The sequence below is a fragment of the Myotis myotis genome, unplaced genomic scaffold, assembly GCF_014108235.1.
Source record: "Myotis myotis isolate mMyoMyo1 unplaced genomic scaffold, mMyoMyo1.p scaffold_m19_p_7, whole genome shotgun sequence".
NCBI lineage: Eukaryota > Metazoa > Chordata > Mammalia > Chiroptera > Vespertilionidae > Myotis > Myotis myotis.
This window is the reverse complement of record NW_023416379.1, coordinates 68,106,675-68,123,881: the sequence shown is the minus strand read 5'-3', so window position 1 is coordinate 68,123,881 and position 17,207 is coordinate 68,106,675. Positions and strand designations below refer to the sequence as shown.

The 17,207-nt window shown below is 37.0% G+C and overlaps 1 protein-coding gene across 1 annotated transcript; it reads left to right on the top strand.

Annotated features, from left to right (window-relative positions):
• Window positions 1–14,766: 14,766 nt before the first annotated feature.
• On the top strand, window positions 14,767–15,222 carry LOC118660359 (golgin subfamily A member 7-like). Its single transcript, XM_036317638.1, has one exon. It carries the CDS (start codon window positions 14,767–14,769, stop codon window positions 15,121–15,123), a length of 357 nt encoding a protein of 118 aa, XP_036173531.1. The 3' UTR covers window positions 15,124–15,222.
• The last annotated feature ends 1,985 nt before the right edge of the window (window positions 15,223–17,207 follow it).

Below are 17,207 nucleotides of genomic sequence, written 5' to 3'. Positions count from 1 at the left end.
AAGTACTAAAGGAAATTAGGAAAATAATTTATGAATAAAATAAGAATACCAATAAATAGGTATAAATTATGAGAAAGAACAAAATAGAAATTCAGTAGCTGAAAAGTACAATGATGGAAATAAAAAATTTACTAGAAAGTTTCAACAGACTTAAGCAGGCATAAAAAATAAATCAGTAAACTTGAAGATCAAACCATTGGACATAAGAAGAAAAGTAGACAACAACAGGACCTGTGGGAAACCATTAATTATGCCAGCATATGTATAACGGCAGTGCCAAAGGAGCAAGGGGCAGACAAATACTGTTTAATTTAAAATATGTAATTTAAGTTATATGAATTTTACCTCAATAAGAATATTTTTAAACTGCTGTTTTCAAGGACACCTGGCCAATAGAAACTAATTTTTTTTAAAATATATTTTATTGATTTTTTACAGAGAGGAAGGGAGAGAGATAGTTAGAAACATCAATGAGAGAGAAACATCGATCAGCTGCCTCCTGCACATTTCCCACTGGGGATGTGCCCGCAACCCAGGTACATGCCCTTGACCGGAATCGAACCTGGGACCCTTCAGTCCGCAGGCCGACGCTCTATCCACTGAGCAAACCGGTTTCGGCGAAACTAATTTTGAGGAAAATAAAGACAAACCAAAACTTAGGAACTTTCTCTAAAATAATTGGCATGTAATCATCAAAAATGCCAAGAATATGAAAGTCAAGGGAAAATGAAGTAAGTCATCTTAATTGAAGGAGACTAAAGAGACATGACAAACATATATAGTGTACCATCTTGGACTGGAATCTGTGCAATAAATGACATTATTAGAACAATAGGGTTGTTTTTTTTCTGAATGGAATCTGTGGATTATAATTTTAGTGTGTCAATGTTAATATCTTGATTTTGATTGTGATATTGTAGTCATGCATCTTTTCTTTTAAAGGCATGCTAAAGTTTCTAAAGGTGATGGGCCATAATGTCAAAGAGAGAGAGAGAGAGAGAGAGAGAGAGAGAGAGAGAGAGAGAGAGAGAGAGAGAGAGAGAATGTTTTAAAATGCTAACAACAGAAAGTCTAGATGAAGGAAATAAAGGGTGTTATTTGTGTTTTTCTTTCCCTACCCCATTAAGTCATGTATTCCTGAATTCCAGCAATCTAAATCTACTGATTTCTATAAACATGCCTGTCTTTGCAACTGTGTTCACTTTCTTGGTTTTAATTACTACCTTGATTTTAATGACTTATCTATCCATACATTCACTTTTGGAAATATTCTTTAGAATCCCACTTATCTAATTCTTTGAATTCAGAATCACTTCACATTTAACACTGTTTATTCATTGATTGAACAAATATTTACTGAATTTCTAGTGGCATGTGTGATGTCAGATACAAAGGATAGATTACTGAACTAGTCAGTTGGTGAGCCAAACTTTCACAAAGCTAACAGTTTTGTTATATTCTCTTCATGGCTTTCTTTGCTAATATATGCACCTTATAATGTCTTTCGAGGAATGTTGGAGTTACCCTTACATGCTTCCTCATCCTCTACATATATTTTATAACAAATTTTCATCAATTTTATTTCCTTATTATTTATGTATTTGCCTTGCCTTTCTTGCCACTGTTCTTTTCCCATCCCTGTGATTTCTGCCATAAACTATCTGAACTTTCTCCACAACCTATGAATGGCTTCTGTTACCTAGAATCTTGCCTAGCTTAAATCTTTTACATGCTGCAGCCAAACAATCTGTTTTAACTAAGGTTCAGTCATATTTATCTTCTAAAATAATGCATTAGGTCCATTTAATATAAAATAGTGTTTATAATGTTAGTTTAAGCAGAGAATGTTTTATGTTAACCTCTTTTATATTTTTCCATAAATATCGCTTTCTTAATTATGCCTTCCTGACCACCCTTTCTAAATTTGAATACCCCGCACACATTTACTAACTTTTCTATCACTTAATTGCTTATCTTAGTTCTAATCACCTTGTTTAATTCTTGATAGTTTACTTATTTCTCTCTATTAACAACAGTCTTCCTCTCCTCAGAGTATAAGCTCCATGAAGACAGAGATTTTTCTCTGTTTTGATCATTGTTGAATTCCCCAGAGTTTAGAACAGTGGCTGGTAAATGATAAACAATAAATATTTGTTAATTAAATGAATGAGTGAACTTTAAGAAAACTTTAAATATAAAACTCTTAAAGAAAAAACATTTTGAAAAAAGAGCGGGGAAGAAGCAAGGGCGTGAATAGTCTATCTGCAACCCTTAAATTTATTGACTTTTTGTTTTCTCAAAGAAACCTTAAAGCTACTTTCAGAGTTTATTAGTATGAGACCTAAGTGCCTGGTCTACATCTCAAAAGCTATCCTTTTTTTCTCCATACTCTTAATGTCTATGAATGTAGAGCTTCTTATATTTTCCTGCACAGCCAGGATGCTCTATGTTCCATATATTGGCCCATTCCAAGCCTGTACTTCCTTTCCAAATATATTAATTTTTAATTTATTTTTATTGACTTCATAGAGAAAGGGAGAAGGAGAGATAGAAACATCAATGATAAGAGAGAACCATTGATAGGCTGCCTCCTGCATTCCCCCTACTGGGGATCAAGCCTGAAACCCGGCCATGTGCCCTGACCAGGAATCAAACAGTGACTTCCTGCTTCATAGGTCAATGATCATCCACTGAGCCATGCCAGCTGGGCCAAATATATTACTTTTATTCTTTTTTTTTTTTTCAAGTTCCATGTCTAGGTCATCCCAAAATTGTCTGTACTCCATAATATGCTATGTTATCTATTTCTATGATAATGCCACTGATAATGTTAATCTTGATATCATAGCACTTAAAATATTATATTGAATTTTTGTTTTAATTACATAGTATTATAGTCAAAGTGAGGCCTAATTAATGACTTGACATTTCATAGGTAGTAAATATTTTTTCAAAAAATCTGAGTCAATTGGCTTTTACAGTATATAAAATAGTATATAGAGTGTAAGTGAAGTATCAATATTATATTATAGTTTCTCAAAAGTTTAAAGGTTTGGACTAGAAGTATTGTTAGGCATCTGTTGATGGAAATATCTATTCTTTCTATGTTTTTCATCTTCTCCAGGTTGAGAATGGGTGATAAGTAAGCACCGAAATCATTGGAAATTTACTTTGTGGAAAGCACTACTAGGCACTAGATATATGTTATTCTAGTCAATACTCTTTAAAAGCCAATATTTTTACATATTTCAAAAAAAAATGTGATATTCTAAGATATTAAATATTTTTCCCAAGGTCGTGCAACTAGTACAGATCAGAGCTGGAATTTTGATCCAAATTTATCACATTTCAAAGCTAGTAATATTTCCACTCTTCTAAAAAATGCCCCTCTAAGAATAACAATAACAGTGATAAGCTTAAGCTAAATGAATTTCTACTTAACTTGATTGTTTCATTTACTCTTCATAAAAATCTTGTGAAATAGAATAATCTTGCATCAGCATCATCTCCATTCTAAGGATGAGAAACTGAGGCAAAGACATTAAATACTTTGCACTGAAGAACTGGAATATAATCTCATTTGCTTTGACACCCCAAACATGTACTCTTATAAATATGTACATAAACAATGAACTTCGGTCTTTTTGAAAAAGCAATTTGTAGGTCCAGAAATAAATGCCAAATTGTTTGATTCAGATAAAACCAAATTTCAGTAAATGGGAGATCAAAGTATTTGTTTTAATCCTCACCAGACGATATGTTTTTGTTGATTTTTTTTTGTTTGTATTTTACAGAGAGAGGAAGGTAGAGAGAGCTAGAACTATCAACCTGAGAGAGAAACATTGATTGGTTGTCTCCTTAATATGCCTCTACCAGGGATGGAACCTGCAACCTCAGTATACTCCCTGTCAGGGAATTGAGCCCACAACCATTTGGTATACTGGACCATGCTCCAACCGACTGAGCCACCTGGACAGAACAAGGTATTTTATAATAATAATAAACAATAAGCTCTAACAAGAGTGGCAAAGATTTTGCAATAAATCAAATAAGAAAATAGTTATTAGCACCTATTTTCTAACATAATTTCTAATTATGTAATTTAATGTTATTTTTATTGAATATAGACACAAGGAAGGCAGAGACTGTTTTGTTCCCCAATATTTTCCAGTAGTAAAGAACGATGATACCTGAAACATAGTAGAAACTCTAGATATTTTCTGATTGTATAATAATGGTAGTAGGTATTACAATGTAACTGGAAATGAGTTAAAATTTTATCCCTCTACCTATAATGGTATTTGCATAAGAGCTAGATTTAAAGGTAAAATTATAACCAGAAAGGAATATTCCATAAAAAAAAGTTAGACCAAGAAAGAAATTTTAGGAAGGGTAGGCGGGCATCTGATGATCACAAAAGCAAGCGCATTATTAGTTTTAAACTTGTAGCCTAGGCTTGAGAAATTGCAAAAATTACTTTGAGTAAAATAAACAAGTTGAAAGATCAAACTTACCCTGTAACTTCTATATTTATATGCATCTGAGCATAAAATATTAGATAAATATGTATAATGTTTATATACATATGTAGCATGTATACTAGTATGTATAATGTAAGTCATATATAAATATATTATTATTTATCAGATAATATTATATTAAATTATTAATAAAACTAGAGGCCCGGTGCACAAATATTTGTGCACTCGGGGGTGGGGGGAAGATCCCTCAGCCTGGCCTGTGCCCTCTCACAGTCTGGAACCCCTCGGGGGATGACCATCTGCTGGCTGAGGCCTGCTCCCCAGGGGATTAGGCCTAAGCTGGCAATCAGACATCCCTCTGGCAGCCCGGCAGACATTGGGGGATGTCCACTTGCCAGCGGGGAGCAGGCCTAAGCTGCAGTCGGACATCCTTAGTGCTGCTGAGTAGGCGGGAGAGGCTCCCACCACCACCGCTGTACTGGCAGCTATAAGCCTGACTTGTGGCTGAGCAGAGCTCCTCCATGTGGGAGCTGACTGACCAACAGAGGGCAGCTCCTGCATTGAGCGTCTACCCCCTGGTGGTCAGTGTGTGTCATAGTGACCAGTCATTCCCAGTCTTTGTGCTGTTAGGGTCAGTTTGCATATTACCCTTTTACTATATAGGATAGAGGCCTGGTGCACAGGTGGGGGGCTGGTTTGCCCTGAAGGGTGTCCCGGATCAGGGTGGCGGTCCCGCTTGGGTGCCTGGCCAGCCTGGGTGAGGGGCTGATGGCTGATTTCAGGCTGGCCACACCCCCTTCAAGGTGGGGGTCCCGCTTGGGTGCCTGGCCAGCCTGGGTGAGGGGCTGATGGCTGATTTCAGGCTGGCCACACCCCCTTCAGGGTGGGGATCCCCACTGGGGTGCCTGGCCAGCCTGGATGAGGGGCTGAGGGCTGTTTTCAGGTGGGCCAAGCCTGCAACTGAAGCTCCCAGTCTCTCCTTTTTTTCTTTTTTTTTTTATTCTGGCATTTATTTACCTTCTGTAATTGAAACTTTGTTGTGGCTCCAGCTCCGAGGCCGGATGGCTGAAAGCAGGTATCTGGGGTTGGTTTAGCTTCTATAATTGCAACATTGTTGCTTAGAGTGCAGCTCAGAGCCCAGCCGCGGCAGGCAGGGAACCTTGGCTTCCTCCATCACTGGAGCAAGCAAGCCTCATGTTTGCTTCAGCTGCCTGGCTGCTGGCCACCATCTTGGTTGGCAGTTAATTTGCATATCACCCTGATTAGCCAATGGGAAGCGTAGCGGAGGTATGGTTAATTACCATATTTGTCTATTATTAGATAGGATGAAAGGATGTAAACCTAGAAAACTTCTCATTAAACATCTCTGAATATAGGTGACAAAGTAACAACTATTATGAACAATTGTATGGCAACAAATAGGACAACCTAGAAGAGATGAGTAAATTACTAGAAACATACAACTTACCAGGACTAAATCATGAAGAAATAGAAATATGAACAGATTGATTACTGGAAAGGAGAGTGAATCATTAATAATAATAATAATAATTAAAAAAAACCTTCACAAAAACAAACATATCTTAGCTCTTTAAACCCATGGTTATAGTATGTGGTCAAGTGAAAATCCAAACTCAGAGTTTGAATGATGCACTGGTACTCAGGAGAGCTACCTAAAACTAAAATCAATTCATTTAATTCCACAAAAAGCCTCTCTCTCAATTTGCTAAACTACAAGAAAACAAAGAAAGACAACCAGCTTTAAAAGTTCTTAACATTTTTTATCAAGTAGTACACAAAGGCTTATACAACCTGGCCAACAATGATTCCCACAAAATGCGTGCATGAATTTTCAATTTAACCATTACATTATATGAATATAGTACAACGTCTTGCACTATGTTTCTTCTAAAAGATCTAAACAAAATACAATTTTTGTCAACCAAGAGAGATTGACATAATTTACTATATATTTTAATAAAATAACACAGATAAAATACTTTAAGGGTAACCATTTTATGGATTTTGTTATGAGTTCTCAATTATCAAAGATTCATTTTCCAGTAGAATTTAGAATATAGTCTACTACAAATGAACACTCAAAAACATGAAAAAATAGTAAATATTAATGAATATTTGTTGAATTATTTACTTCTCAGAAGACAGCATTCACAGTTCCTTTTTTCTTAATTATTTACCTACTCTCCAAGAGAGAATATATACAAGCAATTTTTATACAATTATAAAATGACCCTACCAAAATCTGGTTCTTTATAAAGAACAATAAAATTGGTAAGTCTCTGTCCATATTAGAACAAAAATAAGGAAAATACAAATTATCATTCCAGGAATAGGAAAGGTGATTTATTGTGTATTCTACATAATAACAGGATGATAAGTAAAACTATGCCTATAAATTAAATTACATAGGTTAAATGAACAAATGTTTTACAATACAAACATCAAAACTTACTCTAAAAAGCATGTATGATAAAACTGTAAAATATTGTTGAAAAATGTAAAGATGATCTATGTGAATAGATATATACCTTGATCTTGGATATGGAGACTCAGTATTATTAAGATGTCATTTCTTCCCAAATTGATCTGTTGATTCAATGCATTACCAACCAAAATAACAATCTACTTATTTATAAAATTTGACAAGCTGATACCAAAGCCCATATGAAAATAAAATTGACCTAGATTAGTCAAAAACAACTTTGATAAGGAACAGAAAAGTTGGAGAGCTAAGAGTTATCAAGGTGGTGTTAACAGACTTATTATAATGGCCAATAGTAACATAACAGACCAGGCCAGGCTTTGGCAAGAAGGTGGAGGAGCTAGACCTCTCATACCCTTGTGGGTATATAAATTATTACACGCAGTTTGGAATCCAGTTTCTGAAAATGTTAAACATACACCTATTTCATAATCTCACCATCCTCCTAGGTATTTACTTGAGAGAAATAAAAATATATATTCATACAAAGAGCCAAGCATGAGTGTTCATAGCAGCTTTATGTAATATCCAAAAACAAAATCTAACTGCAAAAATCGGTAGCTCTTCTATTATCCTTTTCTTATCTGTTTTCTAAATACAATTCCTTTTCACTTTTGAAAGTAATTCTAGAAGCCAGAGAATTTAGGATATGCCATTTTTTCCCTTTAAAACTATGGTTTTATATGCTTACTATTCTACATTAATATAGCTTGACTTTTATGTCCCTTCTTTTAATTTTTTTTATGGCTGGAAAAATACAGTAATTTAGGAAATTGCCTTCAGTTTTTCAAAATACAGTAAAAATATATTTATATATAACTCTGTTTTCATTTTGCCATCCTACTTAGTGCCCCTGTACTTTCCTCCTTTAGTGTTTCCTGTATCCCAGAAGATACTGTTCATTTGTGGGAAGTGAGTAAAATAGTACTCTAGTGCTTCTAGGTATTCTTAACAAAAATTACCTTTTAAGCTTCTCTTCATATCTCTTAGCAGTTGTTGAGTTTTTCCACCACTTTTTAGTACAGTATAATTGCACACTGTAATGTTAAAGGGCATTACTTATTTGATGGGTAAATGCTAAAGTGGAATGTGTGACTGATAATGTAACTTTAGAATAACAGCATGAATTTTACCATACAAGCTATGCCTGCAATCAACTTTCAAATAAATTGCAAGTAAAGAGAAATGGCAAGGATCTATTTTGATTGCTGTAGCTTCTCCCAATAATGTTGGTGTTTATTATACAAAAGCATATATTTAGCAAGTAAGATGTCCATATTTGTAGGTCCAAACAGTAATTTTAGGATTCATAACATGACTTGTTCTGATTTCTGCTGATTAGGAGCCTTAGAGGTGTTCTTACAGGAAGCTGAGAAGTAGGGTTGGGAAAAGAATTAGGTGTAATATTATATACCTCTATACTTAATACTTAAAATTTATATGCATGTGTAAATTTATTTTTAAGCACAATTAAAAATCATAAAATTACAGCTAGTGGAAAATTATTAAAATAAATTTACAGTTGATGCCAGACACTATTGATAAGTCCAGAAAAGTAATTATCCAAAATTTCCTTTTCTCTTTGCTATGCTTCTCTCTCTCTCTCTCTCTCTCTCTCTCTCTCTCTCTCTCTCTCTCTCTCTCTCTCTCTCTTTCTCTCTCTCAAATGCCTGAGCATATATAGTGAACTTGTCTTTGATCACAAATTCTGATCACAAACTCTGAAAATCTATATGTTTTCTCTCTGAATTAAATCTAAATTTTGACTGATCCAAGTGAGCTGAACAAAAGTTACCAAAGTAACCTCTGTTATTCTGAATTCAACCACTGGATGTTATAAAATCACAACTCAGACATAATTCCAGAGTAATGGAACTACTATAATAGTGCTGATTTAATGTGAATTTCAAAGCAGACTGTCAGAGGGTCTCCTCATTCCAGCGTTTAATATTTTTATGGAAGCAATCAAATAGAAAAACAGGCTTATTAACCACTATATTCTGTATCCTGTTTTATGTGTTCTAGGCAGCATATGAAATGAGGTCCAGTATAATAAAATGTACTGATTTAACTAATACGTCATTTCTTTCAAAACTATAATACTTTTCAGTTGCCATGTTTTTTGACATTTCTCACAGGATGCATAAAATATAAACACTTTTATAGAAAACAAAATATCTCCTTAATTTATTAATTGTGTGATATTGTCATTTACTGGTCACTGCTATGGCAGCATACAGGTTAAATAATTTCCAGTTAAGATAAGCAAAAATAAAAATCTAAATGTAAAGCAAATATTTCACACATAGGGCATATTAATTTTAAATGATTTGAAGAAAATTACCTAGTACTATTATCTGTTTCTTTCCAGATGGAATATGTATTTTCCCCCAATGCTCTTACCCATGTATTTAAAAGACATATACTGAGCTCTTATTATTCACAATATGCCATAATATGTATTTGGGAAACTTGAATATGTATTTTCAACAATTTTTCTTTCAGTTGTGTTTTTACTTCATCAAACTTCACTTTGCATGCATGTGTCATAATTGCTTCACATGCATTATCAATGAAAGATTTCTAAAGATTTTGATATTTTCTAAAGTATACTGGTAATATTAACTAGGATTCTGGTGGCTAATATCAGAAGTTCAAGCAGAATAAAACAATTCACAAAAGGGGAGAAGTTATATAACTTATCCAGTTTAAAAAATGGTCAAGTAGAAATAGCTGAAGTTGAGGAAAGCTAAGATGAAATATATAAATTTTCCTTAAACTATCTTTTTTCTTCTCTGTATATGTTGTTCTCTAAGTTTTGTACTCTCTAAATGCAAAGAGGCTATATTCACCTAATAGGTAATAGGCCTGCCAATAAATCCACCATTTTAATCTTAAACCTTCACCTACCATTTAAAGATTGATATAAATTTCTGCAGAGAAATACATCTCTCAAGTCCTTCACTTTTGAAGTTTTTATTGTAGGTAAGGATTTCCAGAATTAGTTAATTTGATACCCAAAATAAAGAGGTGAACTATTTTCAGCTTTTTATCTTATCCACTTTTATTCTGTTGGCTTGTCTACACAGTTTGACATGGGCTTTTAATCTGAAGATGTCCAACACAACCCCAGGTATCATTTCTCAGTCAACAATATCAAACTGAAAGACCATTTCTTATCATGCATGTCTTTCAATCAGGAAGGAAATTATTTCCAGAAACTTCTGTAGGGCTCCACATCAGGTCTAGTTGGATAGTAAATTTAGTTGCATTCCCAAATCCTACCTACAAAAGCAATCAATTGAAATGTTTTTCATTCCTAGTCCTCTATGATTAGAAGCAGGTTCTGCTAGTGAGCAATAAGGAGGTGGAATATCTTTGAAGAGGGACCAATATCTGCTAACTCTTTCAGTTCCAGATTTTAAGAAGAGAGAGCATTCCTTTTGCACACTTTGACTGTTGGCCAGAGATGTACAGTTTTAGAGCACTGTAGCTCTCTGGGGATGCATTGGCTGCAGTGTCCAGAACTGCCTGTCCTGCTAGACTGGTAACACCATCAATCTCTCCTGCAGTTACCCCCTTGACTTTTCATTGCACCCTTCTTTTTAGATATACAATTTAAAAACTACACCCCTCCAAAGAATATGTCTGAGTTATATTATTTTGAATACATAACATTAAAATTAGAATACTTTTAACTCCTGCTCTAAGAGAAAACAGCTCAAAGTCACAAATCACAACTACATCCCCTTCCAGATTCAGTACCTCTGGTACTCTCAGTCTCTGAATGGGGCTTTAAAAGAAAGTGTTTTATTTTTTTAGAGCAGTTTTGGGTTCACAGTAAAATTTTACTTTATTAAGAAGACTTCCCATATTAGTCCCTAATCTCCCCAACTTTATACCTATTTCTTTTCTAAACTGCATGTCCTGAAGATTTCAAGCTCTAATAGCATATGCAAAGGCAAAGATTATATATATATATATAATCTCCATCCTATGTGGTATATAGATAAGTAGATGAATAGAAATATACACAATTATAATTTTACTTGTAATATTTAACACTGTTCTCAGCAATTTGTAGAATAAATAGAAAATCAGTAAGGCTATAGAATATTTGATCAGCACTACCAACCAACTTGACCAAATAACAGTCGAACATATGTGGTTTTCAAGGGCACATGACACATTCATCAAGAAATAGATTGGGCCATAAAACAAGTCTCAATGAAATTTTAAAAAATAAAATGAGTGTCAAAAATCTCTAAATATTTGGAAACTGATATCCATGCACAAGAGAAATTATATATTTTTGTAGATTATGAAAAGCTGATTCTAATATTAACATGGAAATGCAAAAAGCTTAAAATGGACAAAGAAAAATGTTTATAAAGTACAAATTTGAAATACTCAAATGACAAAAAAGGATGGGCAACATCAAATGTTGATAAGGAAGTAAAGCAAGGAGACTCAATGTTGTCAGTCAAAAGATACAATCACTGTAAAAGATCTGGAAGTTTGTTATAGAGCTATTTGTGAACCTACCCTTTGGATCAGAAATTTCAATCCTATCTAATAATAGACAAACATGGTAATTATCCATACTTCTGCTATGCTTCCCATTGGCTAATCAGCAGGATATGCAAATTAACACCAACAAAGATGGTGGCCGGCAGCCAGGCAGCTGAAGCGAACATGAGGCTTACTTGCTCCAGCGATGGAGGAAGCCAGGTTCCCCGCCTGCCTCGGGCTGCTCTAAGCTACACTCTAAGCAATAAAGTTGCAATTATAGAAGCTAAACAAGCTCCAGATGCCTGCTTTCAGCCAGCTTTGGCCTCAGAGCTTAGAGCAGCAGTGATGGCAACAATGTTTCAATTATAGAAGCTAAACAAACCGAGATACCTGCTTTTAGCCAGCCACGCTTCAGAGCTGGAGCCGGCTCTCAGCTCCAGTGAAAGCTATAGAAGTTAAATAAGTCCCAGAATTTAAAAAAAAAAAAGAAAAAAAGGAGAGGCTGGGAGCTTCAGTCGCCCGCCAGCCTGAAAACGGCCCTCAGGCCCTCACCCAGACTGGCTCCCCAGTGGGGACCCCCACCCTGAAGGGGGTGTGACCAGCTGCAAACAGCCATCAGCCCCTCATCCAGGCTGGCCAGGCACCCAAGTGGGACCCCCACACTGATCCGGGACACCCTTCAGGGCAAACCAACCGGCCCCCACCAGGCCTCTATCCTATATAGTAAAAGGGTAATATGCAAACTGACCCTAACAGCAGAAAGACACATTGACCACCTGGGGGCAGATGCTCAATGCAGGAGCTGCCCCCTGGTGGTCAATGCGCTCTCACAGAGGGGAGCTCTGCTCAGCCACAAGCCAGGCTGATGGCTGCCAGTACAGAGGTGGTGGTGAGAGCCCCTGCTGCCTCCTCAGCAGTGCTAAGGTCTGCTTCCCTCTGGCAAGTGGGCATCCCCCAAGGGCTGCCGGGCTGCCAAAGGGACGTCTGATTGCCATCTTAGGCCCAATCCCCCGGGGGGAGCAGGCCTAAGCCAGCAAGTGGTCATCCCCCGAGGGGTCCCAGACTGCAAGAGGGCACAGGCTGGGCTGGGGAGCCCTCTCCCCAAGTGCACAAATTTTTGTGCACCAGGCCTCTAGTCTATATATATAAAAGCCTAAGTGACTGGTCGAGCAGTTGCTATGATGCTCACTGACCACCAGGGGACAGACGCTCAACGAAGGAGCTGCCCCCTGGTGGTCAGTGCACTACTACAGCAGGAGCGCCACTCAGCTGAGCTACAGGTGCCAGATGCTGGTCTCATGGCTGGTGAGTGCAGCTGTAGCAGCAAGAGCCTCTCTCATGTATACGCCCCCTGCGTGCCCCTCCCCCATCCAGACTGGGACCAGGATCGGGACCAGCATCTGGGCTGCCTGGGCGCAAGCCCGCAGCCACTTCTTGGTCATGAGAATGCCAATATCACCCTAGGATGGGCGTATGGAGACCACAGCAGAGCGGCAACAAGCCTACCGAGACGAGGTGGTGACAGGCACAGTGGATGAGTGGGAGTGGCGTGGCGCTGGCTCAGGCTCGGCTCCTCCCTAACTGCCTGATGCTTCATGCACTACTATATCCCTCGGGGATGTTGGACTGCAGGTTTCGGCCTGATCCCTGCAGGCCACTCTGAGGGACCCCACCAGTGCACAAATCTGTACACCGGACCACTAGTTTTATATAATTGTACTAGAGAAATAAAAAACATGTCCACAAAAGAAAATGTGCAATAATCTTCACTAATAAAAGGGTAAAATACTAATTAGACTGGATAGACCGGTCATCTTCCGGATGTCCTTCTGGACATCCTTCCAGACAAAGCTGCAGTGGCTGCAAGGGCCAAGGAGGGCTGGCAGCCCCAGTGGCTGCGAGGGTCGAGGAGGGCCAGCGGTCAGCACTGGCAGCAGCAGTGGGGTGATGGGGGCAGCGCCTTCCCCTGATCAGCCCAGTCGCCACTTGCAGGGGGAGGCCAGACTGGGGAGCGGGCCTAAGCCGTCAGTAGGACATCCCCTGAGGGCTCCTGGACTGTGAGAGGGGGCAGGCCAGGCTGAGGGACACCCCAGTGCATGAATTTTGTGCACCATGCCTCTGCTATTTTATAATAATCCAAACTGGAAACAGGCCACATGCCTTTAGGAGAAATATGGCTGTGGTATATCCATAAACTGTACTATGACTATTCAGTAATGAAAAGGAATGAACTGCTGATACATACAACATGGATAAATATCAAAACACTAGTGGCCCAGTGTATAAAATTTGTGCATGGGTAGGGTCCCTAAACCTGGCTGGTGATCAGGCTGGCCTTGGCCTCACTTCCCTGGCTGCCAGCTGCCTGCCAGGGCCTTCCCTCATTCTGCACCACCCCCTGGTTGTCAGCGCATGTCATAGTGATCGATCCGTCTGCTGGTTGAACTTCTGCAGGGATAATTTGCATATTAGGTTTTTATATATAAATAGATTATGCAGAGTAAATAAGCCTCATGTATCTGTAATGTATGATTCCTCTCATTTAAATTGCTTAAACTAGTAGAATAATTCTGTGATGGGAGAGAAAAGTGTTTGCCTTTTGGTGGGAGGGATAGAGATTGACTGGAAAAGGAAATTAAAGAACTTTTTGGGTTAAGGTAATATTCTAGATCTTGATAAAGATTTGGGTTACCGCAAAGGTAACTGAATACTACACATAATATTTGTACATTTTACTTTATATAAATATTATCTCAAAAGAAAAAGGTAAACTATAAATATTGAACTCAGCTTGATGTACATACTAAAATATTTATGTTACCACTTACTGATATTTGCAACTTACTTTGAAATTCATAAAAACAATAAAATAGATTGATAAATGAATAAAGGAGAGCAAATGGACAAATCAGTGATAAATCAATTGTAGTGAAAAGTTAATACTAGAATAGTTAATGGTTGTATGGGAATTCACTGTAAAATGTTTTAAACTTTTCTGTGTGTTTGAAAATTTCCATAACAGAATGTTGGGAAAGTCGTGTTTATAGACTTCTGTTTTCTAACAATACTTGTAAAAATATTTATAGCAATTATATTCTAAAAGTCCCAAAGCAGAAATGACACCACAGTCTATTAACATGTGAATGGATAAAGAATCTGTGATATTTTTCAAAAAGAACAACTAATACTAAAAGCAACAACATGGATGAATTAAAAAACAGGAATCTGAAAAAAAGAAGCTGGACTCCGGCAGCCCGTCTTGTGCTCGCCATGAGGCCACAGCAGGCACCAGTGTTCAGAAAGGTATTCATTCAGCGAGATTACAGCAGTGGCACACGCTGTCAGTTCCAGACCAAGTTCCCCGCGGAGCTGGAAAACCGGATTGATAGGCAGCAGTTTGAAGAAACAGTTCGAACTCTAAATAACCTTCATGCAGAAGCAGAGAAGCTTGGGGGCCAATCATATCTTGAAGGTTGTTTGGCTTGTTTAACAGCATACACCATCTTCTTATGCATGGAAACTCATTATGAGAAGGTACTGAGGAAAGTCTCCAAATACATTCAAGAGCAGAATGAGCAGATATATGCTCCCCAAGGCCTCCTCCTAACAGATCCCATCGAGAGATGACTTGGAGTTATCGAAATTACCGTTTATGAAGACAGAGGGATGAGCAGTGGAAGATAAAGCGTGGAATTAAAGATCCCAGCTCCAGCTGGGAACCTCATCTCTCCACTGGCCGATGACAGAGCATCCCCTATCTCCTCTATAGAGCGTCATTCCTTTGTATCTGCTGCCAGAGCCATGGCGCCATTTACTCCAAGGACTAACTTTCTACAATTCAACACCTGGGGTGACTGCTAGTCGTTCAACATCCACTTTTTGTCTCCAAATTCTGTAGGACTCTGTAATCTTTTCATTAGTTTCTGAGAAAACACAATGAAGCATTTCACTTTTTTTATTCAGAGCCATTAATGAAATATGCAGGTGGTCAGCCCAACGCAATTATTTCTTACCTGCCACCAGTACCAATGGTTCTCTTCACTCCTTCGGCCAGCTTCCCAGGTGGCTATAGACCTCAAAGTTATGTCTTAGCCAGTGTTCAGTCTCATTCCCCCAAATTAATAAAATGCTTTTCTTCAGGATTTTAGTATAGGGTAGGCTGTGTCTGTGGTGTTGCTAATGCATCTCCCAGGTTTCAAAGAACTATCAGTTTTGCCATGACTCAAATCTATTTCTGTTGTTAAGTTTCTCAAACTGAAGTTCATTAGAAAAATAATGTGTTCTTTGTTTTATTATAGCAATTATTACTAATAAAGCAGTATTTAATACAGTTTCCAGTATTTTTCTTTGGAGAGTTTTGTTATCATTGCATTAACTTGAATGTTGGGAAGCTGTGGTATGTGTTGATTGTTCTTATATAAATAAGTGAGCACAATACAGTGGATGCTAAACCATCAAACACATAAATGCTCCTGAAAGTGTAATAAGCAAGTGTAATAAATATTTTAATTATAGTTTTGTTATAAATATAACTTATGAGAAAAAAATTGATAGGAATAATACTGTATATTGCTGATTTTTAACTATCCCTACTGGCAAATCTACTGATTCACAGACTTTCCTTATATACAGTATCCATTGCACAGAAATCTTATGATAGGTTTAAGTACAGTAAGTTAAGCGATTTCCAACTAAAACTCTCAAGTCTGAGTCAATATTTCTAGTACTTTTGGCTGTATGTTTTTAGTATTGGGCTTCTTATGACTTTCATTCACCTTTGAGGTTTGAGAGCACCATATTTGGGAAAGAGTTAAATATATTAGAGAGAGTGAAATAGTAACAAGTTTTAGTTTCAGAGATATTGTAGGTGCTAATACTGGATTTACTCTTTCAGATTTAATTTCTTTTATGGGTCTGTTAGTTTCTCAATAAATTCCATAGGTCTGTGTAATATTTTAATTATATAAAACACCTTTGTTATTTTATAGGCTATATTAATGTTTGCCTGCCTTTCACACACATTGCAATGCAATAACTTTGCTGAAATATTAACACATTAGTAAAACTTTTATTAAAAAAAAAAAAGAAGCTAGACTCATCCAGCCTGTGTGGCTCTGTGGTTGAGCATTTACACATGAATGAGAAGGTCATGGTTCCATTCCTGGTCAGGGCACATGCAGGCTTGACCCCCAGTAGGGGGCATACATGAGACAGCTGATTGAAGTGATCAATGTTCAATTTTTGTCTCTCATCAGTGTTTCTATCTCTCTATCCATCTCCCTTCCTTTCTTTAAAATCAATAAATATATTTAAAATAAAAGAAAAGAAGCTGGACTTAAAATGTATACCACATGATTCTAAAAATTGAGGAAATTTTTCGGACAGGAAAAAACTAATTTGTAATGACATAAAGCAGATCAGGTTTTTTGCTAGGGGCTGGAGATGTGAAAATTTAACTATGAAAACATGGAGAGAATTTGGGGGGATAATGGAAATATTTTTTTATTTTGATTGTAATAGTGATGTATATGTCTGTCCAAACTCACTGAAACACACATTTAAAATGCGAAGATTTATAACATGTAAATTTTATCTCAATAAAGTTTATTTGAAAAAAATATGTATAGTTTAGCTAATGTTCTGTATAACTTTGCAGATAATTTTGTAAGTTGTTTCAATCTTGTTTTGTTTTGTTAATCTTTGCTTGGGGA